The 23,847-nt window shown below is 43.1% G+C and overlaps 1 protein-coding gene across 1 annotated transcript in view; it reads right to left on the minus strand.

Annotated features, from left to right (window-relative positions):
* Window positions 1–23,847, minus strand: part of Col14a1 (collagen type XIV alpha 1 chain) — a 163,305-nt gene that overhangs the window by 17,296 nt on the left and 122,162 nt on the right. Inside the window, exons 40-44 of the mRNA XM_051202657.1 lie at window positions 14,283–14,336; window positions 13,776–13,847; window positions 6,965–7,000; window positions 6,010–6,076; window positions 2,571–2,759 (exon numbers count right to left, since the gene is read on the minus strand). Coding sequence (XP_051058614.1) covers window positions 2,571–2,759; window positions 6,010–6,076; window positions 6,965–7,000; window positions 13,776–13,847; window positions 14,283–14,336 — 418 coding nt within the window. The remainder of the gene's footprint in view (window positions 1–2,570; window positions 2,760–6,009; window positions 6,077–6,964; window positions 7,001–13,775; window positions 13,848–14,282; window positions 14,337–23,847) is intronic.

A 23,847-nucleotide genomic window follows, 5' to 3' on the forward strand; every position in this document is an offset into this window, starting at 1 on the left:
GCATTAGTGAAAGCGGGAAAACAAAGTAACGGTACTCCTCTGCTTACTCAAGCTTCACGCATTTGCATGGATATATACCAGCATTCTACATCACATCTCTCCTACCCTGGCTGTCCTGGAACTCTCTGTAGACCAGGCTGGCCTAGAGCTCAGAGATTCACCTGCCTCTGCCTCTGAGTGCTGGGATTAAAAGTGTGCAGCACCTACTCACTCACATCTATTTCTCTATAGTTTACTGGACAGCATGGTTTTTTAGAAGCTTGCAAAACTTCAACAGAGAAACTAAATGAAGGACTTCTGAGGAAAAGCTGGCCAGATGAAGAAAGCATTGAGTCTCCAGCCTCAGCGGACAATGAGCTTCATTTGAGTCCTATGCCAGAGACTACTCGTCAGCCAGCCGTGTTTCCTTTAATCTTGCTTTCATAGTTAATTATATTGCAGACTAACAATATTTATTTTTCCTCATTATGAAATAGTATTGTCTTAAGATGGTCATTACACTTATCGTTGATACAACAGTGAAAAATAATGCCACCTCTGCTTCTTATTACCAGTCCTGATGTTGGCTGACTTAGAGCTGTCTGGCCTTAGTTCCTTCATATGCTTCCTTTTATATAACACTGGAGAGACAGAGAACAGACAGATGAGGACTTCACTAACACACACACATACACACACACACACACACACACACACACACACGAATGATGCTGTAGAAATCCACATACCCAACAGCTGTCTAGCTCCCATTTGAGAACCTTGGGTAATTTTCCTTCCATCAAATTACTCAATAATCTTGCCATATAGGAAAGACTCAGTTAGGCAAGAGCAGAGTAAGGAATTCCGTAAAGAGCAAAGATAACTTGCAGCTTGCTGGGAGTGACTCAGGCGCTGGCTCTATACTCTATGAGTCACTGTTTCTCTATTCTCAACCCCACTGAAGGGTGCCCTGCTGGCAGCAGTAGATTTCCTGCGGTGTCCAGATCTTTGGTACAGTAGAAGGGCACTAAGCCCTTCCTTCTGATTTTGTGTCCCCCATGATCATCACAGTCAACTAATAATCAATGTGATGGCCTGGTAGGAAGTGAAGTTAAAAGCATTGGGCACTGCCAATCACAACATGCTCTTACTTCCAGTAATCTAGCTGTCAGCTAATGTCAGAGGCACTAAACAGTGAGAGGTAATACATGCACCACATACCCAGGGGTGGCTACATTGCTGGTCTAGGGTGATCAGGATGAGGTTCGTGTGCAGGACAGGGTTAACCTAAACCTCGCACTAAGAATAAGATGAAGAGCACAAGGGAAAGAGGATTTTTCTAAAGGTAGAAAAATAAATAATATATATAAGTGCCGAAGCAGAAATGCATCTATTCAGGTGGTCACATGAGATTCGTTTTTAAGTTCTTTTATAAGATACCACAACCCTCACAGGGAAAGCCCAGGGAACATGTTGGGGCCCATAAAGATGGGTCCACTTCACTTTGTCTCAAGGTCTTGAGAGTTCAAAACTGTCCTTAGTAAATCAAAAGACCTAAAGGTCTATCACTTGGCTACTGCAGGATGTTTCAGACTTGGTAGCAGATGTCTTGTCTAAATAACAACAGACTTGGACTCAGGTGTGTTTACTCTTGACCCTGAAGGCTGGATAAGAGGCTTGAATGCCAAATGCCTGGAGGATTAAGGGAAGTAAGTCTGTTGGCTCCTTACACATGATAATAGAAGTCTTCTGCCACGTCCCCCCTTTTAGTTGGGTACTTAAGAATGTTGAAGAATAAACTAGAGTTGTCAGTGTTGACTCGATTGCCCTCCTGACTCTATCCTGTGTCTCTGTCTTTCTCTTAATGTCTCTACCTACCCTTTCTCAATCCACATCCCCCTCCTCAGGTACAAAGCAGGTCCCACAAAGACAAGCTTCCCACAGGAACATCACAGGAAAGCCTGAGAATTGGGACACCTGTTGCAAGACAGTCTTCTCTGGACATGATAGGGATGTTGCACCCATGAACTCTCAACAATCTGGTTGCCTGCACAAGACCACACCAGCCAACATAACCCTAAATGAAAGCTACAAGAAGTGAGTGGCTACCGAGGGAGGGAAAACCAGGTTTTTCAATGATAGGTGGTAGGTTCCCTAAACATGGATCCACATGGGCAACCCTAACTGGACTAAGTAAGTTGTATATATCTGTGCATCTGTATTCAGATACAAGAATAATTGTAGAAGAGATCATGAATTAGAGAGAGAGAGTAATGGGGGGACAAGGAAAAAGAGGGAGGTGTGATAATGACATAAACAGTTTACCACATATCCAATTCTCAAATAGTTAAACAAAAATCTAATATCGGTGAGTTGGGGTTTCTGGTCCTACTCTGTCACACACGTAGATATACTCTAACAGGTATACTGTTTAACGCTCTCAATCTCAGGGCATATAAGACATTTAGTAATAGAGAAAGGATTAATTTGTTCTGTTATATAAGTCTCCGTCACTGTAAAAGCACCACAGTCACTCTGATTCACTATCCTCTCCTCTGGGGACAGTCTGTGAGATAAGTGACTCAGCTTACCTCTTTCTCCTGGGGTCCCCGGCACACCTGCATTTCCTGGGAAGCCTGGGGCACCTGGGGGTCCCTGGTCTCCAGGGGTTCCAGGAGAACCTGGTCTCCCAGGCTCCCCAGGAGGGCCCTGGATAGTTCGGATGGATGAGGAATGGCTGGGGATCTGGTTGAGGATGGCTGTGTACCTGGCCATATGACCTGAGAATAAACAAACAAATGAACCGTCACACATTTAAAGGGGTGTTATTCCTCAAACCTCCAAACAATTCCGTCTGATGTCCATTGAGAAGAAGGCACACCCTTCTGAGATGGTTTCATTTGTAACTTAGAATTTTTTGCATTTTATCCTAGATGATATTAATGGCTGGGCTACATTCAAGTCACATCTCATGTGTGTGGAATTCCACAGTTCACGTCAGCATTGCCATAAACATCACTCAACAGAAGTCATAAATTTTATACTTACCCCCAACATTTATCTGACCCCTGAACCCTTACCCAGCTGCCTTTCTCCCCAGCAATTTCCATCCACATTACTCACTTGTCTTTGTTCCAACCCACAAAACGTGCTCCACCCTCTTGCTCTCAAATCCCCAGACAAGTCTGATGTCTGCACTCAACTCTAGTTGCCAAGATAGTTTTTTCAAGAACCTTTGCTTGTGTCCCAGCTGCAAGCTGCCCCTGACCTGGGTTTAAGATAGATAGATAGATAGATAGATAGATAGATAGATAGATAGACAGACAGACAGATGATAGATAAGTAGATAGGTAAATAGACAGGTGATAGATAGATAGATAGACAGATAAATAGATACATACACAAACAAACAAATAACAAAAACCTGTTGCTTTCTATGGGAACCCCTTAACTCAGTTATGTTGGGAGAGAACACATTCTAACAATTACACATAATGCCCTAATACTGTAAACACTTCATTTCCCATCATCTTGGAAGGTGAGATTTCCCCCACATCGGTCACTATTATTCAGCTCCTTTTAAGAAATGAGCAGTTCATTTACTATTTCAGTATATAAGGCCGCCCACACTCTTTTTTTTTTTTTTTTTTTTTTTTTCTTTTTTGGTGACTTTTTGAGAGGGATTCTTTGTTTCTGAGAGATAAGGAGGTCTCATGTATCTCATGCTGGCCTTCACTAGGGATGTAGCTGAGGATGACCTTGAACTTCTCATCTCCCTACCTCCATATCCATAGTGCTAGGATTAGAGGCATGCATCAATAGGCCTTGTTCATGTAGTACTGGGGATCAAACCTAGGACCTCACATGTGTAAGGCCAACACGCTACCAACAGAGCTACATATCCAGACATATTTATTTCCTTTTGAACACTTCCATCTAAAGAAAAGCAGCAATCATATTTTAGGAAGTACATACAAATACATCCAATGTTTTCTTTCCCTGACCATTAAAATATGTCTGTGATCCGGGACGTTCTCCTGATTCAATCAGCAGGCACGCCCACTGCTGTATGGGCAGGTGTGGCATCTGTCTTTTTCACTTCCTACTCTGACAGAGCCACCATTCATCGCTTCCACAGCGGTTGTCACTCTGCCCTCTCTCCATTTCCCACATAATCCTTCTTAAGCATAATTCTGGCAATCAACGAAGAATCAAAAAGCAGATGACTGAGCTTGTGTGAAAGCATAAGCAAGCCCGTAAACCATGTCCTGGGTGAGAGCTGAAGCCACACACAGGAGAGCAGAGCGGTGTTTGGGGAGACAGCCAAGGTGTGGCAGATGCTACCATTTCCTCCTATTACAGCTGTGATGACAGATGGGCCCTCCCCATTGCAGATTCCTTTCAGCTCTTGTCTCATTTCTGACTCTACTCCTACAAGTCATTCATCAAAGTCTGAGAATTTCTAAGGGAGGAAACTCTGTATTGGACCCTCCTCTTTGGGGGCATGTTTTAAGGTAGGAGATACTGTGACTCATTCTTCCTGCTGTGCATAGGAAGTCAAATGAAGATTCAGCCCGGTGCATTTCTGCACAACCTTGATCTTCTCATTCCCATTGTACATTTGAGATTAAGAAACCTGTGAAATAACGCAGAGCTTGCATGACCTTTGGGTGCATCCCACTTCCTAAAAGAAGACTAAAGTCCAGTTTCCCTTGTAGAGTGTATTGTTTCCAAAGACCTTGCTTTGTCACTAATGGGAAATGGTTATTTTCGCTGATAAATTTTCTCTTCCATGTACCCTGGCTGTGGGCACTATAGAATTGAACAGAATTGAATTTGGATCGAATATAGCATACAGAGAAAACACGTGTGTGTGATGACAGCAGCTTTTCCCACCTCCTGCTACTGATAACATTTGCCTGAGTGAAAACCTCCATCTCGTCATCCACACCTCTCCAGGACAGGACCTGGGTTTATCCCAAAAAAGCAGGTGGAATTTAGGATCTTGCCAACAGACCTTAGTGAGCACTTACTGGGCTCCACTGGCCTGACTCTCAGGCTTCTCTTGGTTAAAGTAAATACAACCCTGAGATAGATAGGGTAACTTCGCAGAAAATATCATCCCTGGAGGAGGAGATTGCTATCAGGATGGGGAGTGCTGGGCATGAGAGCTTGGCTAGGGCTGGGTGGGTCTGAGAGGAATTTTTGTTTTTACTTGGCCTCAAATATTCTGGAACGAAACCTATTCAAGGCTAAGAGAAGGGCCCACCCTAGTAACCTTGTGGTTAGATCTTTGAGGCAAAACATATAAAATAAGTGGGCATGGGTACAAAATGGGTGGTGAGTACAGGAATCGGTTGTTGAAATAAATGCTGTTGAAACATTGAGGTATGAAAATGAATACATGGAATACATGTTATCACAAGTATGATTTCAGGAATGATGCCCAGCTGTCATATCAGATGTCGCATCAAGCCTATGTGTATGTGTATATTTTGGCACATAGCCTAAGGAATCAAAGGAGGGGCCTCGGGACAACCAAAGGTTATGGATATAAACCGGATAAGAAAGGGAGAGTGATTAAAACCTGTGAACCAGAAGAAAGCAATACCACGGTCATCTTGATTCGGACACAGTCTGGTGGTCTGCAAGTGCTTCGCCCTTGGGAGAAAAACCTATGCACTTGATGGGAGAAGGAGGAATGCAAGATCCAATCAGAGCAGTTAAGTTAAATACTCTTTTGCAAACTAATGGCTCTTGAACTGAGGACAGGGGAGTCTGGCTCCTGTCCATCACTGTAGAGCTCTGTAGTAATCTACTAAAGTGGTAGGTGGGTCTGGCTCCTGTGCCATCAATGTAGAGCAATCTATTAGGCTGGTAAGTGGTTCAGAGAGGGGGCTTGTAAAACTAAGTGTATGCAGCAACACATAGCTTCAGCAGGGTCTTCCTTGGTTTCTCTCGTCCTGGGAAGGGTGGCTCCCTTTGGACAGGAATGGGACATGGCCTGGGTGACCAGCAATGTGCACTTACTCTGGATGAGCTGCTCACACACTTGGCGTGCCACTGCCCTCACCATGGCTTGAGACTGCAGATCTCCCTGGATGGGAAGAAAGGACATTCCTCAAGCATGGCCATGTGTGCAGCCATACCGCTGAGACACAGCTGTTCCCACCAAGACTCTAGGCTCCTAGCAGCAGGGAGGGCTAACTACTGCGGCAATGCAGAACAGGCAATTTGCATTCAGGATTCAAAGTTTCAGAATGTCTTCGCTTATTAGATTCATAAGCTCAAATAAATATTTTTGGTCCCAGACTCTAAAAAAAATTTTTACAATATCTAACTGTACTCATATAGAGTTAGTTAATGCCTTCTCAAGTGGCAGCTCATTTAATACTAATAAAAGCTCAAAGGAAAACTGTTAAGCCCCATGTTACAGCTAACTAACATTAAATACATTGCCAAAGTTTTCGTAGAAATAACCCGTAGGACCTGAGACCGGTGCTGTTTCAACCACAGCCAAGAATGCAACTGCATTAGGAGCCTCCCAGTTTCTACAGAGAGAGAGTGGGCCCTGAAGTTAAAGCGATTTGAATTCCAGGGCCCGTTCTTTGAGTATCCAGCCACTGTCTTGCTTCATGCCAAAACTGAGCTGTCAGGAAAACGGGAGTCCTGTGCCACTGGCTGGTATTAGTGTAAAGCCATTCACATCCATTAGGACATCCTTCTACCACTATGATGTATTTCCACCTCAGTTCCACTTTGTGGGGTAGGAAAGTGTGATTCCCTCTGTGTTTATCCTTAAGGAGCCAGATGACAGCAGGTACGCAACTAGAAATCCTCTCCTGGCTCCCAACCTAACCAGATGTTTTCCCTGGGAAATGTGTTTCCAAATGATTACCACAGTTGGCAATGACCATTATTCATCAGGCCTAGGCAAGGGCAGTGTGCAACCACCTTTAGCCAGAAGCATCCTTATGCGACTTACTCGTTCACCTCGCTCGCCCTTTGGTCCAGGGACACCCTGTAAAAGTGAAGAATGAATTTTAAGTTACTTAAGATGCTGCGCTGAGCTATATGAGTCACAAGAGTGCACCTCTTTGTAGTTGACAAAGGTATTTTTTCCAAACTTGGGTGAAAATGGGCAACAGGAATAAAACTGGTGGCAACCTGCATACCCACCAAGCAGAACAGCTTGTTATGCACTTAAGTCCTCTGGATCTTTCAAGGAGTGATGTGGTAGTTTGGACCACAGAGGTGGAATGGGGCATCAGTACTGCTGAGCAACCTACATTTTCACCGATGACATCCTTCACAGCTTCCTACACCAAACACCACACGTGGTGCTGAACTCTATAGAGTGCGTCATAATAATCCCTTCTGAAAAGTTTCTTTTTCTGAGTTTTAGAAAAGCATAGCTATAGGAAAGGCAAAGAACTCCTCTCAGTCTAACAGTTTGAGGAACTGATGAGAGCCATGAAGCCCCACGGATTCTGCTTCCTCTTCAATGATGGCATAAGTCTCTACACCATCAAGGCTCATGTGCGTGCATTCACAGCTGAATTCTTATTTAAAACCACAGCCTTACTACTTTTGACAATAAGAAACTTTACTATTACTGTAAAATATTCACTGAAAAAAAAATACAGTGTTTTCAGTGTTTCTGCAAGAAAATTTTGCTTATAATGGGAAACAGGTGTCTTCAGAGACTGCAATATTTATTTCTGTGTCAACTCACAGGCAATATGGAGGCAACATGTCCACAATTACTTCTAGGAGTGTGAACAGAACCCATGAATGGAATATGCCACATTGTCAGATTGTTTCCTCTTGTTACTTCAATTTCATCAGGGCTCAAAGCAAACTCAGTGTGGAGTTCAAGCTCTGCTTTGTTAAGTTATCCAAGCTCAAAATTCTTGGTTCCCTTCACAGGGCCCAGAAAAGAGAATGAATGCCATGACTCCTAGTGTGTGGATGTTGACAGAAGGAAGACTTCTCACCCAGTTGATTTCAAGCCACACACACACAATATAGTTGGGGTGGGCAGGGGAAGGGAAACCAACAGTGACCTCGCCTGAGCACGTGGTAGCAGCCCACTATTTCTCTTGTCTCTTTTCAATCTGTGCCCTTCCTATTGTATTCAACACATAAACACACACACACACACACACACACACACACACACATTTCTTCCCATCTCCATCCCTCTGGTGTTTTGAATCTCACACCAAGGAATTTGCAACATTCAGACCTCCCTTCCAGTCTCCCATGGACACAATTACTGGTCTTTTCCTTCCCAAATGCCACCAGCACATAACTGAGGAAGCCCAGGAAAGTGAGTAATGGCAACCTTTCTTCCCTTTTAACTCACTCAGTGATGCTTAAACACATGACGAAGTCCAAGCCCTTAGACAGAATAAACAAACAAACAAGTAACTTTTATAGTTTGGTTCCAAGTTCCTTACATCTTGCTCCTGGAAATTTCACCTTCTCCTTCTCACAGGCATGGTCAATTATAGATACGAAAAACTGATATGTGAGAAAAGTATATACTGTAGATCTATCTTATAGATTCACTGTCATCAGCAAGGATATTTTAATATAGTTACTAGTTTGAGAATCAACCCTCCACCACTGATTCCTTATCACCGTATATGTTTAATGAGCTAATCCACAGATTTCAAGATTAGATGTTTCTAAAAAACTACCATATATTTCATTTTCTCAAATCACTGAACTTAATTATGCAAATCCTTGCATAAAGTTGTCGATCAAACATCTGCTACATCCAATATTAAATTGAAATCTGGGACTGCCATTTATTTCTCTGGCCTAGCATTTTCTTTTATTTTGCTAATAAATAATGATAAAATATTGACTACATTTTTTCAATTAAAACTAAATTTATCCCTTAGTCTGCCATCAACTAACATTCCAAGATTGCAAATTGGATCCACAGTCAGCTAAACACAAGAGAACCTTACTTTAGAATACATATACCCTCATGTATATAAATCCAGAATCTTGGTGTTCACCCACCCACCCACCCCTCCAGCATCACAAGGACAAACCCCCAGAGAAGGCAGTATCCCCTGACAGGTCCTAATGGAGGAAAGAGCTACTTATGACACTACTGGGTAAAAAATAAGCAACTTTGGGGCCATTAGATTCAAAGCAAAAAGCAACAGTAAAGCAAAACTGATTATTTTAGTATATTCCGAAATTACACATTTTAATGATGAGTATTTGGGTTGCCTTTGCCAGCCACTGTTCTGGATATTTCTTCTGTATCCACTCAGTTAACCCTCCCAGTAGCTGTGTAAGATAACTCTTTTTATCCCTATAATACTCCTGGGTGATTAATTCATGCAAACCTTGTCACAACTGCAAGAGACATTGGCAGTTTACAGATAAGGAAAACCATGCATGGAGAGTTGAAATAGTTTGCCCACAATCACACAATAAGGGATTTAATAGAGCTGGGACTTGAGGTAAATTTGCTGACTTCTGGACCTGGTCCTGTCTGTTGCTTAGCTAGAAGATGATACTGTTCATACAACCATGAGCCAGTATCTTCCATTCCAATTACGAAAACCTTTTCTCTAATACAAACGAAACCAAACAGGCACACCACTACCCTCCTCTCACACTTACATCTAAGAATTCAGAATAAGTACTAACTTGAGCCATTTAAAAAATTGACTTTGAGCCCTGCACTTTAATTTCAATACCAAGGTGCCTTTCTACATGTCCTTTGTTGTCACTTGTCACATTAGCATGTTTGAAATTATTTCATATTCAAAGAAAGAAATTAGAGAACAGAGTTGACTGGTGAGAGAAATAGACAGTCTTAGCTACTGGCACTTTCTGGTAGAAAGAGATGGATGCGTTTAATTAGGCCTGAAATTCTCCAAACTCCGTCTCATGATGCTTGTTATTAAGTAGTTAAAAGACACGACTACAACATCTCAATGAAAGGTCTTTTTAGTGAAATATTAGTACAGCAAGTAATTATTTTTGATTCCAACTTCTCTGACATATTTCCTTTGATTTTTGCAAAGTAAAACAAGGAAACAAAATAAAAATTCCTGAGCACAGAAGGCCCATAACTCCACCAAAGCAGGCTTTGAGGGAACACACATCGTCCCTGTAAATGAAGGCAGGAAAAAGTAGCACCATTTTCCTTTAACGTTAGGAACACTTGAAATGTAAATACATACAGTAGCTACATTCATAGAGTCACAGAAGTCTGGAGATGAAAAGGAAAGAATGATCTCACGGTCCAAGTCCCACATGCTGAAGAAGCCCGTTATACAAAATCCAACCCTCAGCCGACTTCAAAGATCTTCAGTGACCTGACCTCGAACCAGTAACAGACCTTAGTCTCCCTGAACAGCAGCAGCCTAAGGAGAACACAAAAGCCTGCTCTCCCTTTCCCTCTCCTTCCCTACCGGTCCCCACCTTATCCTTTTCTCTTCCCCTCTCTTTCTTCCTCCCCTTCTTCTCACAAATGAGTAGAAAGTGCTCATTGTCTCAGATGATAAAGTGATATGCAAACACAACAATAAAATCCCCGACTTCCCAAAGCTATCTTTCAGTCACAAGATAGACATCAAGAACCAGAAGATGTAGCTCATTGCCTGAGATGGGGGGGGGGGTTGGAGGTGGGGCAGGGATGGGGTCGGGGTGGGTGGGGAGATTTACCCAAGATGTAAGCTAGATGATTTGGTTCAGTTTGTGGCTGCTATAGGTAGATTAGTTTGTGCCAGAGCCTCACCTAGACACCAGGTATTCAGGCGTTTAATCGGGGCTCTTTAAATAACGGGCTTATCTATGGACACGTGTGGTCTCACTATGTACGTGATCCATAGCAGGGAGTTTCCATATTTAAGCCAATGCCTAGGGAAGAATTAAGAGCTTGGCAGCGGCCATGCTCATCTGCCCGGAGGAGTTGGTGCAGGAGCTAGAATGCAGAAGAGTAAGCATTGCTGGCATCGGCTGTAGGAAACACACGGCCATTTTCTGTGGCACAATCTGTTCTTCTTGGTTTCTTTCCCTCATTTTCCTAGACAGATATCCATGGGAAATCAATCAAGGCCTCAACAGCACAACACGGAGCCTGCTTTAATAATCAGACCAGCCTGGCAATTGGCGGGCATGTGGGAGCTGGTGGCCTAGATGCAGGGAAAATCTTGGACTCTACTGCAGAGAACAACTTGCTTTGGATGGAGACATACCTGAGCTGACTGTTGTATCCCCACTCAGCAGCTACAGAGAGAGCAGTTCTGCTTCTGATAAAATTGTCCGTGGCATGAGGCCACTCTTGTTGCCACCAAAATGCCATCCTCTCCTGATGGATGCTAAAACTAACATGAATGATTTATTTGTGGGGACTGTATTGATGCTTTGGTATGTTCCATATTTAGAGTCTAATGCAGATGCACACTAGGCCAGGTGGGTAAATGAAGACATATCATCCCTATAAATACATTCTGGCCTTACTCTGCTCTGCTATATGCCATTTAAATCCTCTCAGGATCTTGGTGCTTGCTCTTTCTTCTGACCTTTTCCTTTTTCATCCCACCCCTATTGGCTTGGGACCAGCCATAGCTTGTGTTTTCATAGCCTGGGCACAAAAATGTAATTCTGGGAGATGTCAGTAAGAAAAAGTCTTCTCTTCCTGCACACACAAGTTTTCTTAGTGTATGTAACCATGGAAAAGTGACTTCTTCCTGTTTTCTTACTGTATTTGGGATGCTGCACTGTCCTTGATGCCCTAAGTGCTGCCATGGTTCTGCTGGATGGAGCATGTACTACTTCTGAAACGTCTTTGATTGGAGACCTTTGCTCCCTAAGTCCCAATGAACAGTTCTGGAATTCTGGTCCCCTTAATCACATCTTGAGGAACAGACTGAAGCCTAGTAGTTGAAGGTTTCGAAGGCTTTCTGGTGTGGAAGGGATGAGTAGGTGAGTGGAAAGATTGTCATAGAAAAATGGAGGGAAGAGGCAGTCTGTGTGCTTACTTGTTGGAGCTCATGTGTGTGTGTCTGTGTGTATGTGTGTGTGTGTTTCCACACACAAAGTCAGATGTAGCAATGTCTTTTTGATTAAAGATGTCTGAAGACAAGGTCACTCGGTTTTCTTGTACTAGTTTGACTTGAAAGCAGGAGAATCAAGAATGTTTTTGGACAATAAAAAGGCAGATGGGGTAAGTATACCGCTTTATCAAGTGACTACCAATGATAGTCTATGAGGATGTGCAAACCCCGATGTGTTTGCTGAACCCCATATTCATTTCTCTGGGCATGTCCCAAGTGTGTCTGTGTATGTGTCACATGCACCATAGCACTGAGGAAGACTTGGAGGACTGAACATTGTACTGAAATGTATTCCAAGGAGAACAGTGACAAGACCAGCTGTGGACAGAGAGGAAGGGAAGTGCGCTTTCTAATCCACCCCGGTGTTTCTATCTGCCTTTTCCCCTATGACAAGTGGAAAAGGCTTCCCACCTTCCACACATGCCCAAGCCCAATTCCCAGAACCTTTGAGGATGTCACTTTTGAAGTCAAAGGGACTTTGCAAAGAGAATTAAGTTAAGGACTTGGGAATTATCTAGGGAGATTGTGCAGACAGATCCTTAAGGGCAAGAATCTTTCCCATCTATGGAAGAGATGTAGCCATAGAAAATGGAACCAAAAGATGAAGCATTACTGAATTACTGAAGATGGAAGTGGCCACAAACCAAGGCATGTGGCCAACGCTTGGAAGCTGGAGAAGTCAAGGAACAAGATTCTTCCAGAAAAGGAATGCCAGGACCTTGCTCTTAACCCAATGAGATCAACGGCAGACTTTCATCCTGCGGAACTGTAGGATGATAGCATCGAATTACCATTGAGGTAGTGGTGACTTGCTAGGCAGCAATAGGATTCAAACTTATATCCACCTCTTCCGTCCTGTGTACACTCTGCCAGTTTTCAGTGGGACAGACTTTTCCACAGTGTAGCTGCTTGAGTGTCCTGCTCACCCAGTCGAGCACAGATGTTAAGCCCACAGTGAGCATCTTGCAAGTCACAGAACACATGATGTGTGGCTTTGGTGAGAGAGACATCACATCCCTTGGCCCCTTAACCTGTCCCACTGGCCACGGTTAAATGCCAGTGAAAAGATTTGGAATGTGAAAGGGGAACAGGTTCTATTTTTGCACTTACTTCCATTTACATGGTTTACTTACATGTGCATGTGCTTTCTGGTAGAATCTAAAGTATAAAAAATATATTCCCATTTTCATTAAAACCTTGAACGCCTCCAATTTCACATTTGTCCTTCCTGGGAGTGAAGCTTGATTAAGGTTGCACCCAACCTTGACAGATGGTACTGAATTCACTTAGGCAAATCCAAAACAAGTCATGGAGACACAATTGAACTGTATGTTTAACTGTTTCCATAGCACCGTGTATCCTGAGCCATGGTGAACAGACAACCTGATCCTAAAACCCTATCCACTTTCATTCATGGGATTCTTTAAAGCCCAATCCTCAATACACATTTTTATGTAATTTTTTTGAGACAGAATCTCTCTCTATGTAGCCCTCAATGTCCTGGAGACTGCTGTGTAAGCCAGGTGGGCCTAGCCTCCCAGACGTCTACCTGCCTCTGCCTCCCAAGTGCTGGGATCAAAGATGTGCACTACCATGCTTGGCATCTAATGAAAACTTGTGATCCATGGAGATTCTGGTAAATTCAAACATACAAATGATGATAGGACATAACATCCTGACCGGGTACCATTGAGTACTCACAGGTGGCCCCAAGGCTCCTTGTGGTCCCATGCTGCCCGTGATCCCTGGGACACCAGGGGCTCCAGGAATGCCCTAAAATAGAAGCAGGAAATGGAACAAAGGTGAAGATTCATATATATGATCACAGCCAACTTTCAAACAGGGATAACAATGCATGGCCCTCCCCACCAATGTTTCTGGAGCCATTGCTTGTTCCCAATGACCAAACATAAAGCAGTTTTTAAGTCTCTGTAGGATAGGTCAGGTGTGGTTCTATCAGTTCCAAGTCTTACTTACACATAATAACAACTATATGAAAGCAAACAGTCTTACAGAAAAATAGGCTCAGTGAATAATCAAACTCTCTGGATTGGTCATTTTCTAAAGGGCGCTACGGGCCTGTACCAACAAAGTGTTGTTACACAGTGGCAAAGATGGCATCTGGAAAACCCACCAGAGGACATTCTCTGCACAGAAAATAAAGGCTTTAAAGTAGAATGCATGCCAGAAGTTTCTAGAAATACTCACAATTGGCCCAGGTGGCCCTGGAGGACCAGACGAACCATCCTTCCCAGGAAATCCCTGAGGAAAAGAAACAGCACGTCAGGCAAATGGTTGCTGTATGGCTTTCAGAAGGCGCTCCTCAAATTCCTTTTGACATCTAAGGCACGAATCTTGCCACCTGCTCTGGACTACCAAGGATGCACTGCCATTAAACTCTCGCAGGACTTATTCCTGGCAAGTGTTTTGTGTCTGTTGGCTCCAAGTGCAAGCATTATAGGTGTGAGAAATGCCACTTAACAAGCTAAAATGGGAACTTATTTTCATAATGCTTATTAAACTAAATATAATAAACAAATAAGTTCAATTCTTTTTTTTTAAATAATGTCTGGACCTATAAGGAAGAAAAAAATGGATTATTGTCATTCAGGACCCTTGAGTCTAGGGTGAGGAGTATCCCTTATGGAGAGTCTATACTGCAATAAGGGATGTGCAATTATTTGCGATTCTTAGCTCCTGAGAAGCAGACTGGAGGAGAAAATGGACAGGGTGGCTTGCTGTGGTGACAGTTTTGATCTGGGAAAATTTCACTGAGTGTCTACTCTGGTGGCCTCACCACTGGGTACATACATACTTTAATTTCCCATTCCATTTTTTAAGTGTAAAATACAAAGAAGCTAAAACAGTTCCCCCCCCCAACAAAAATGATGTTCCTTAAAAAAAATCCTCTCTCCTTATATAGGATAAGTGTATATATGCTATTTTTATGAGTGTAAAGAATATTTAACAGTTGGGAGGCTTTACTCAGCACAGTTGTGAATGCCGTCTTTTCTGATGCAGTTGGTGTGAGAGTAAATCTTCAATTCAGATTTTATAAGTCCATAAAAGCATTCAAAATATCACCTCTTACTTCAGGGGCAAATAAACTTTTCACCATGAAATTTTTATTGGAACCCTCAGGCCCAGCCCAAGCCACCTTGACTAGCGTCCTTGCTGCATCTCATAACTGTCTTTCTGGCAATTCCCTCCACTTTTGCAGTAGGCTGTCCTTCCCCTCTCCTGGCTCACAGGCATCTACCTTACCGGCACAAGGAATCTCCATCACCTCTTCCACCACAGAATCCCAAATAATGCTATGGACAGGTGAAAGGAGGGAGTCCAGATGGCCACAGAGAGATGGCATGGGGTGAGTATGTAGGGGAATGTAGATGAGCCAGGCCTTTCCTTCAGACTCTCAACCCTCACAATGCCAGTGAGTCTCAGCACAAAAGGCGGCCAGCAAGGTTAAAGCTCACCTATATTTCTGCTTTCCCTTTTCTGCCTGGCACATTGCTTGGCTTCATTTTGCAGCCTCCTCACAATCCAGTTGGAGCCTCATGTCTGAGTACTGGCCAGAAAAGGGGGCCAGTTCCAGAGTTGGCTCATAAACATGTCCTATGAGTGATGCTGTGCTCTCTAGTCCCCTCTGGCAGCAACTTTGGAGGCTGAATGTTGAGGACTGCTCCAAGGCACACAGACTTTGAAGTGATTATGTGAGGCGAAGGCTCCTGCTCCCCCACCCACCCCTGCTGCTTACTCTGGGTTGTGGTCAAGAAATAGTCGCTATTTGACTTCATTTTACTGTGCTGGCACTGCATAAAGCCACTTATACGTTAGGGTCGTAATGGCCATTGTCCAAGGCTGACACATATGGTATTGTTGTTGTCATTTTATAATATTTCTGGTCTTTCACTTCAGTCATGATTGTTAGAGTTAGAACTGGGCGTGAGGGTGTGCGTCTACAGTCTCAGCACTTATGAGGGTAGTCTGAGACATTATGAGATTGGGGCTAGCCTGGGCTAGATGGTGGGACTTTGTTTTGTAGGGAAAAGTCTGAGAAGCTCTAAGGATAAGTCCTCTCTCTCTCTCTCTCTCTCTCTCACACACACACACACACACACACACACCTTCCTTGATCTGTTAATTAACCAACAAAAAGTCATTCTGATGTAGGTGTAATAAATAGCTTATTTTAGCAGCTATTTGAAGGTTCATGCCTCTCTCAGTATTCAAGAGGGAGGAAGATACAAAAGTCTGGCACCAGTCTTGGATACACGTTAAGACTAAGAACAGCCCACTGAGGCCTTGTCATGAATGAATTATCTTCCACGGATTTGAAAGGCCGCATTTCCCAGGAAAAGGATACACCTAAGCCAGAATATGTGAGCGATAAGCAGGACCTCACAGCCTAACAGCCTCGACTCATTAGTGACAAGACTTGAGTGTAAGAAAGGACAGAAAATTCTTCATGGAAGAAAGTTTCTAGAGTATTTATTTTACGTTTATTTATGTGAATGTGTGTGTGTGCATGTGTGTGTTTGATACTTGTGTGGGGGTTCGCTTGGAGGGCCAGAGGAGGACATCACACCTCCTGGAGCTGGGTGTGGGGAGTACTTATGAAGCCCCACCCTTAGCTGCAATGGCTGCCTGGTAGTGGGAGTACAATTCCTCAGGGTTGTGGGCCCTGGTAGGCTACCCATACTCCAGCAGGTAGTCCCACACCATTCACAAAAAGCAATTCGAGCTAACCACACCCAGTGGGGGGGGCAGAAAACAGAGGGGGCACATGAAGTTGGAAGAGAAAAACTGTAGGGGGTGCAGAGGAATTGGGGGGAGAGGGGAGAGAGATTTGATCAAAATGCACTGTACGGATGTATGCAATTCTCAATAAAAAGTAAAATGTTAAAGAAAATTTGAAAATATGTACTTTTCTCTTTGGATGAAGTTTTCACATGAGTCTGGGCACATATGAAACATTTTTGTTTTTTGTGGTTTTTTTTTTTTTTTTTTGTTGTTGTTGTTTTGTTTTGTTTTGTTTTGGTTTGGTTTGGTTTTTCGAGGCAGGGTTTCTCTGGAGCTTTGGAGCCTCTCCTGGTACTAGATCTTATAGACCAGGCTGGTCTCAACCTCACAGAGATCTGCCTCTGACTCCCAAGTGCTGGGATTAAAGGCTTAAGCCACCAACACCTGGCCCATATGAAACACTTTTAAACAGATTCCTTTAGGTTCCTGCCTCCAGTGTCTTCTAGTACCCGACAGAAAGGAGATGCCCTCTGGGTCCGAACAGCTGCCTTGCTCTAACAGTGCCGGGAAGGAGAAGATTTCCAATGCTAACAGACTGGTTTAGCCAAAAGCAGAGTTGAGCTATGGCATACTTTGTAAGAGGAAAACAGCATAAAAATGCATTATTCCCAAGAGATTGGCAGGAAACAATGCATTCACACCCTGCTCCCCACCACAAGGAAGAAGTGTAAAAAGTAATATAGTCTGAGTTCTGCTCCCTACTGAGGGAAGTTTGCATTTGCTGGATTTAGAGACACAGCAGGCTCCATCTGGGAGGAAACATGATGAAATGTGGTTGCTGCTCCAGGAGCTTAGTTGGATACCCAGTGAGTGAGAAAGATGCCTGTTAGTTAGTTCTGCATTCTATGCCTGGAGGACACGTTCAGGTGCCAACGGCTGATTCCTGCATTGAGGGTAGAAAGCGTGTGCTATTCAGGGTTACCTTCCTAATTCCTTTCTGGTGCACAGAGCAGCCATTGATAAATGCTTCCAGAAGTACGCCACTCATGTTTAACAGGGAAATGGTAATTGGAGTTGTACTGAGTCTGGCAGCGCATAGGGTAAGAAGGAAATGCCGGTGCCATTCCTCCCTAGTCTTTTTCATTCCTCCATAGTGCTGGAGGTCAACCCAGGGCTTTGCACACGCTAAGCAAGTGCTGCATGACTGAGCTGCCTGTCCAGTCCTTACTACCCTCAGATATGGAGTCATCTAACTTCAGAAGCCAACATTCCATTGCACTAAGTCTTGGAGGCAGTTTCTTAGAAGTAAGTATTCCTGCATTTCTGTGTGGCTGATATCTTCCTAGATTGAATTTGGGGGGAATCTGAAAGGCAGGGGAGGGAGTGAAGTAGGATAAGGGAGGCAGGTAGGAATGTAGAGCATCTTAAATTTGGTCTGCCTGAGCCCATGGGGGAGCTCTGGAGTGTGAATTACACACGAGAGTCAACCCAGGCTAAGATTTTACATGCCCGTATTAGCTATGGCCTTGGGGCTAACACACCATTTCCAAGGATAACTTTCTAGGGAAATGAGCAACTTTTGGCAGCTGTGGGATATAGCACATTTGCCAGGTGAAGCAGATCTGGCCAGGGCACCCACAGACCCAAAACAGTAGATTTCACATCTGATCTTAGCCATAAGGTTGAGAGATGATCACAGTGCATTTTAGCCTGACATCTTCTATTGTGAACTAAAAACATTTGACCAAATGAACATTCATTCTTAAGGCTACTGTGAGTTTCCAATTTCCATCCGCACCCGCCCCATTAAATTTTACATACAAGGTGAAAGAATGTTATCCTTAACAGCGTATTAGAGACAAAGCCAAAGGCATTTTCCTCAAACATCTTCTTAGTCCTAGACAGGTAATAAAAGGATTCACAGCTTTGATTTCACGATTAAAAAAAGAAAATAGAATCATGACCAGTAAATTTATCTCTATAATAGTTGTGGTTTTGTAAGCTCCCAACTTAGCACACATTTAGAAATACTCCCGTGGTTATGGTGCGCTAGGCATAGATCGACAACAGGAGAATAAATTCAGAAGTTTTGTGAGTTATCAAACAATAGAATGATAGCAGCTACATCTATGCCAGTACACAAGGGACATACAGGACAAGCAGCTGCCCCTGGCTGGTGGGACACAGGACAGCATTTAGGGAAGAGCAAACTCTAGGCCAACAAACTCAAAATGGTTGGACCTTGCTGTGGCTTGAATGTGCCCCGAACACACACCAAACTCTCCCATCAGCTGGCTTCTTGGAGCCCATTCCCTATGATGAGGCTTGCTCAGCAGTGGGGGAGGGGCTTGGTCCTGCCTCAATGTAATGAGCCAGGCTTTGTTGACTCCCCTGGGAGGCCTTACCCTTTGTGAGGAATGGATGGGGAGGGGCTCAGGGGGACTAGGAGGAGGTGGGGGGGGACAGGAGGAAGGGAGGGAGAGGGACTGTGGTTGGCATGTAAAATGAATTAAAAAAATTAAAAAAAAAAAAAAAAAAAAACCAAATTCCCTTTGCAGCCTTATTGAGAGGTAGGACCTATAAGGGGTAGTTAGACCATTGGGGCTCTGCCTCTGTGAATGATAAACATGGTCATTATGGACTGGGGCTCTCACCCAGGCCCCTGCTTTAGCAGCCATGAAAGGCTGCAGAAAAGACTCAGCAAAATGTACTTGTCTAACCTTGCCCAACCTCCTAGTCACTGGAAAGACAGATACCCTCCATGTGGCCTCGAGGAACCAATCAGAAGTTAGCTGGCTGGCTCTGGGAGTGCTTTATGGTGCTTTAGGGTAAAACAGTGACACACAGAGCATAGTAACTGCCCCGAGAGGGCATGTAGGCCATAACAACCAGTTGACCAATTAACACAGGACAGGTATCCCAAGCCGGGAAGTGCCCCAATCCTGAGACTGTTGTGTACCCCTAGACACTCCCCTTACACACCCCAATAAATTCTCCACCTTGAGGTTCCCCCAGGCCTTTCTCACCCCACCAGCTGTGCTGAACAGATGAGGGGCCCCAAGTTAAAACAGTTACCTCATTAAATAATAATAATAAAAAAATACTCTTTAAGTAATAAAAGACTCTTTGCTTAGATCTACAAGGATGACCCCAACTAACAATCTAAGCAATAGTGGACAGGCTACCTTAAATGCCCTTCCCCAATAGTAAGATTGATGACTACCTTGTATACCATCCTAGAGCCTTCATCCAGTAGCTGATGGAAGCAGAAGACACCCACAGCTAAGCACTGAGCCAAGCTCCTGGAATCCAGTTACAGAGAGGGAGGAGTGATGAGCAAAGGGGTCAAGACCAGTCTAAAGAAACCCACAGAGACAGCTGACCTGAACAAGGAGGAGCTCATGGACCCCAGACTGATAGATGGAAAACCAGCATAGAACTGACCCAGACTCCCTGAATGTGGGTGTTAGGAGGAATAGGAAGTCTATAGGGCCTTTGGTAATGGATCAGTATTTACCCCTAGTACAGGAATAGACTTTGGGAGCCTAGTCCACATACAAGGATACTCTCTCAGCCTAGACACATGGGGGAGGGCCTAGGCCCTGCTCCAAATGATATGACAGACTTTGAAGACTCCCAAAGGAAGGCATCACTCTCCCTGGTGAGCAAAAAGGGGATGGGGGTCGGTGGGGGGAACAGGGGAGGACAGGAGGGTGAGGGAACTGGGATTGACATGTAAAACAAGCTTGTTTCAAATTTAAATAAATAAAAAAAAGACATGATTGAAAAAAGACTCTCTGCTTTTGCATTGGAACAGGTCTCTTGGTGACTTGGGGGTTCAGAATTTAGGCACAACAATTCACTGTTTAGTGGCTTCTGCCATGTTATGCTTTGGGCAAGAAAGCCCTATGAAATGTGATCCCCTAGATCTTGGACATCTAAGATTAAATAAATCTGTTTTATAAGTCATCTAGCCTTAAGTATTCTGTTACAGTACCTTCCAAATCAACAGTTAATGCTCAGTGTGTCTGTTTCCCTCTCCAGGTACCACTGTATTTCCTGATGTAGCCCCCTCTGAGAAAATCTATTTCTTCTCTTTTATTAGGGTAGAGCTCAGCACCCCTCTCCCACCCCGCCTCAACTCTCTATCTCAGGAAAGCAACAAACTTGGTAAAATGAAATTCTGGAAAATGTGTACACCTCATAAGGTGTATTTTTTAAAGTGCATAAAGTCGGCCATCCATAAACATGGATATTTGTTGACATGGCTTCAAGCATTTTCATCTTTTTGATATTTCTACCTCAAAACACTAATATACACCCACAGCCCACATTAAATAATTCTTGCTATTAAAAACTTAAAAGGATTTTTAATTTGTTTTGGAAATACTTGGCTATGAGCAAGCTACTAAGTTATGATTGGCTTTGATTTGTCAGCAACCAAAAAAATCTAATTTACCATTTACTTTCATCATCACTAATATTCCAATGAACATTAAATGCACTTCTGCATAAAAATTGCAAAGCGTGTTTTATGACGACTCCATTACATACTTGTTAAATTCCATTTACACTTTGCTTTTTGCATATATTAGACCAAGTATAGATGTCTAATAACTTTATAGTTTCTAGGCCAGAGCCTGCAGTACCTGCAGGATGAAACCCACGTAGTCACAGCTAGATTTCTAACTGATGTTAAAGTAAGAAGCTAGGGTACACGTGTTTATGAATCTCTCAGAAACATCTTGCAGGACTACTGCAAGTTCACTAGTGACCCTTGTATAACTTTCCTGAAGCCTGACATGGCAGACCACGAACATAAGCTATATGATTTTGTAATACGGGTGGTCATTACGGTCTCTTGATTATAGAAGTAGGGTCTGTGAGCCACCTGGATTTAATGAGTTAGTTGTTGAGAAGCAAGGGCTAGACAACCCTGTGATGCTTGAGGTCAACCCTGTTGTCCAGTTCTGGACTGCTAAGACTGGTGTGGCAGCTGGCCACCAGAAATATGGCTGCCATTTGCCACAAAGGATTATTAGTAACTACCGGACAAAATGACCAAGCAGCAAAAGGCTACAGGCTATTCAAACACTGGCCTGGGACAGAGATTAAAGACTAGTCCTCATACATCGTGCCATGCTAGGTCTCATGGGAAATTTTCAGTGACGCACACACACATTAAAACTATGTGTGTATACATAGTATATGTGTGCACACATACACTATTTAATATGATATTTAATGCAATCTAGAAGAATATAATTGTATAGATTTTTAATATGTCATACTTATAACCTCAGACAATTAAAAAATAACACATAAGCAATATTATGCCAAAGAAATGAATTTGGCATATAATAGACCTGTATAATAGACTACTGCAAAACTTAAATGGGCGCAGAATCATTAAGCTGCCTAAGTCTCAACATTCCTAAGTCTTGCCTTAAGGGCTTCCTCTGTCTGAATATCTGACATTAAATTGGAGAATCTGGGCATTAAACTAAACAAACAAACAAATAAACAAAAACCACCTGAAGAGAGAGAGAGGCGGTAGATCTATTGATTCACAAAATTTTAAACATCTGGCTCTACTCTGAATGATGACATTCTAGGAGGAAGGCAAAGTCAATGTGCAAGAATGGGCTTCATCAAAGTACCAGGAGTAGGAAACCAAGTCCCTCAGAAGCTCCTCCCTCTCAGATGTGCACAGATGAACTGTTACTCATTGTTAGAATTGCATCTTCATGAAAGATCAATTCCTACTTCATTAAGAAAGTAACCCAAATTAGATTATTGCCCCCATTATACAGGGCATGACATTTTCATTGTCCTGCTACTCAATGTCATCTTGGAAGATTTTCTCAGTCACAAAGCTTCACAGTTATCTTTACTTACATAATTTTATGGAAAGGAAAAGTACAGCTTCTGGAGCCAGAGAGATGAGCTAAACTCCTGGCTCCTGCACTATCTAGTTCTGACCATTGTTTGAGTTCCTCCAACTTTCAGACCTTCCAGTTCTCTGTCTAGAGCAATGGGTATGGCCTTGTTTAGCATTCATAGATATCCTGGAATTAAAGAAGGGGACAAAAGACATCTGCATATATTTCATACTTGATAGTGTAGCTTACTGACATTTTAATAAAAATAAACAGCCAAGTACCAGTTGCATAAACTAGCCTCCCTGTAGCGGACTGTGCAAATGTTTTCCTGAGATTTTATAAAAATGCATCTGGAGTTGGACCCACAAAGAAGAAAAGCCAATCATCTGGTTACCAGTTTTGTGGTAACAGCTTATTTTGCCTTTTCTGAGTGAGGAAGATGCCCAGGGGGCTCATTATCATGACCTAGTATTTCACAAAGTATTTTTTAGATGACTCTCTCATCACTGCCTAATACTCATGACAGGAATAAAATCCATCTAAATAGTTGACTCAAGTTCAATTTGTCAAGTATATTTTAAGTCAAACTCGTTTTTGATGAAACAGAGCATTCCATATAATATGGTCTTTGTGTACATCAAAACCACAAGATCAAAAAGCATCTTTCAAGAGTCCTTTCAAGGTAGAATCCAAGTATTAAAAAAACACTAACACTTTCTTGTGCTATTTGTATTTCTTCACCATCTTCTAAGACATCTTAATTTACTAAGCACAAGCATTACAGAAAGCCCTGACTCATTAGGCTGACCTCAAAAACACTGGATGCCAGTAATATCACCTCCAGATTGTATCATTAGAAATGCTTCATATGAATTAATTCCCACAACTTCACATAGCACAATATTATGCATTTGACTGACAGACGATGAAAGTGAGTCTTGGTGACATGAAGTAACTGGTCCCACACCATGAAGCCTGGGTTTAAAGCTGCTTAGCAGTGAGGTGTGTGCCCTTCCACACTGACCTTTTCATCAATGCCCAAGTGCAACAGGTCCAGATGCAGAGCACACCGTTCATTCTTTGTGGATAAAGAAGGTCAGCTACCAGTGAACCATGAGGATGAGGGGGACAGTGGGGACAGAAGGGTT

The sequence above is a fragment of the Phodopus roborovskii genome, unplaced genomic scaffold (assembly GCF_943737965.1).
Source record: "Phodopus roborovskii unplaced genomic scaffold, PHOROB, whole genome shotgun sequence".
Lineage (NCBI taxonomy): Eukaryota > Metazoa > Chordata > Mammalia > Rodentia > Cricetidae > Phodopus > Phodopus roborovskii.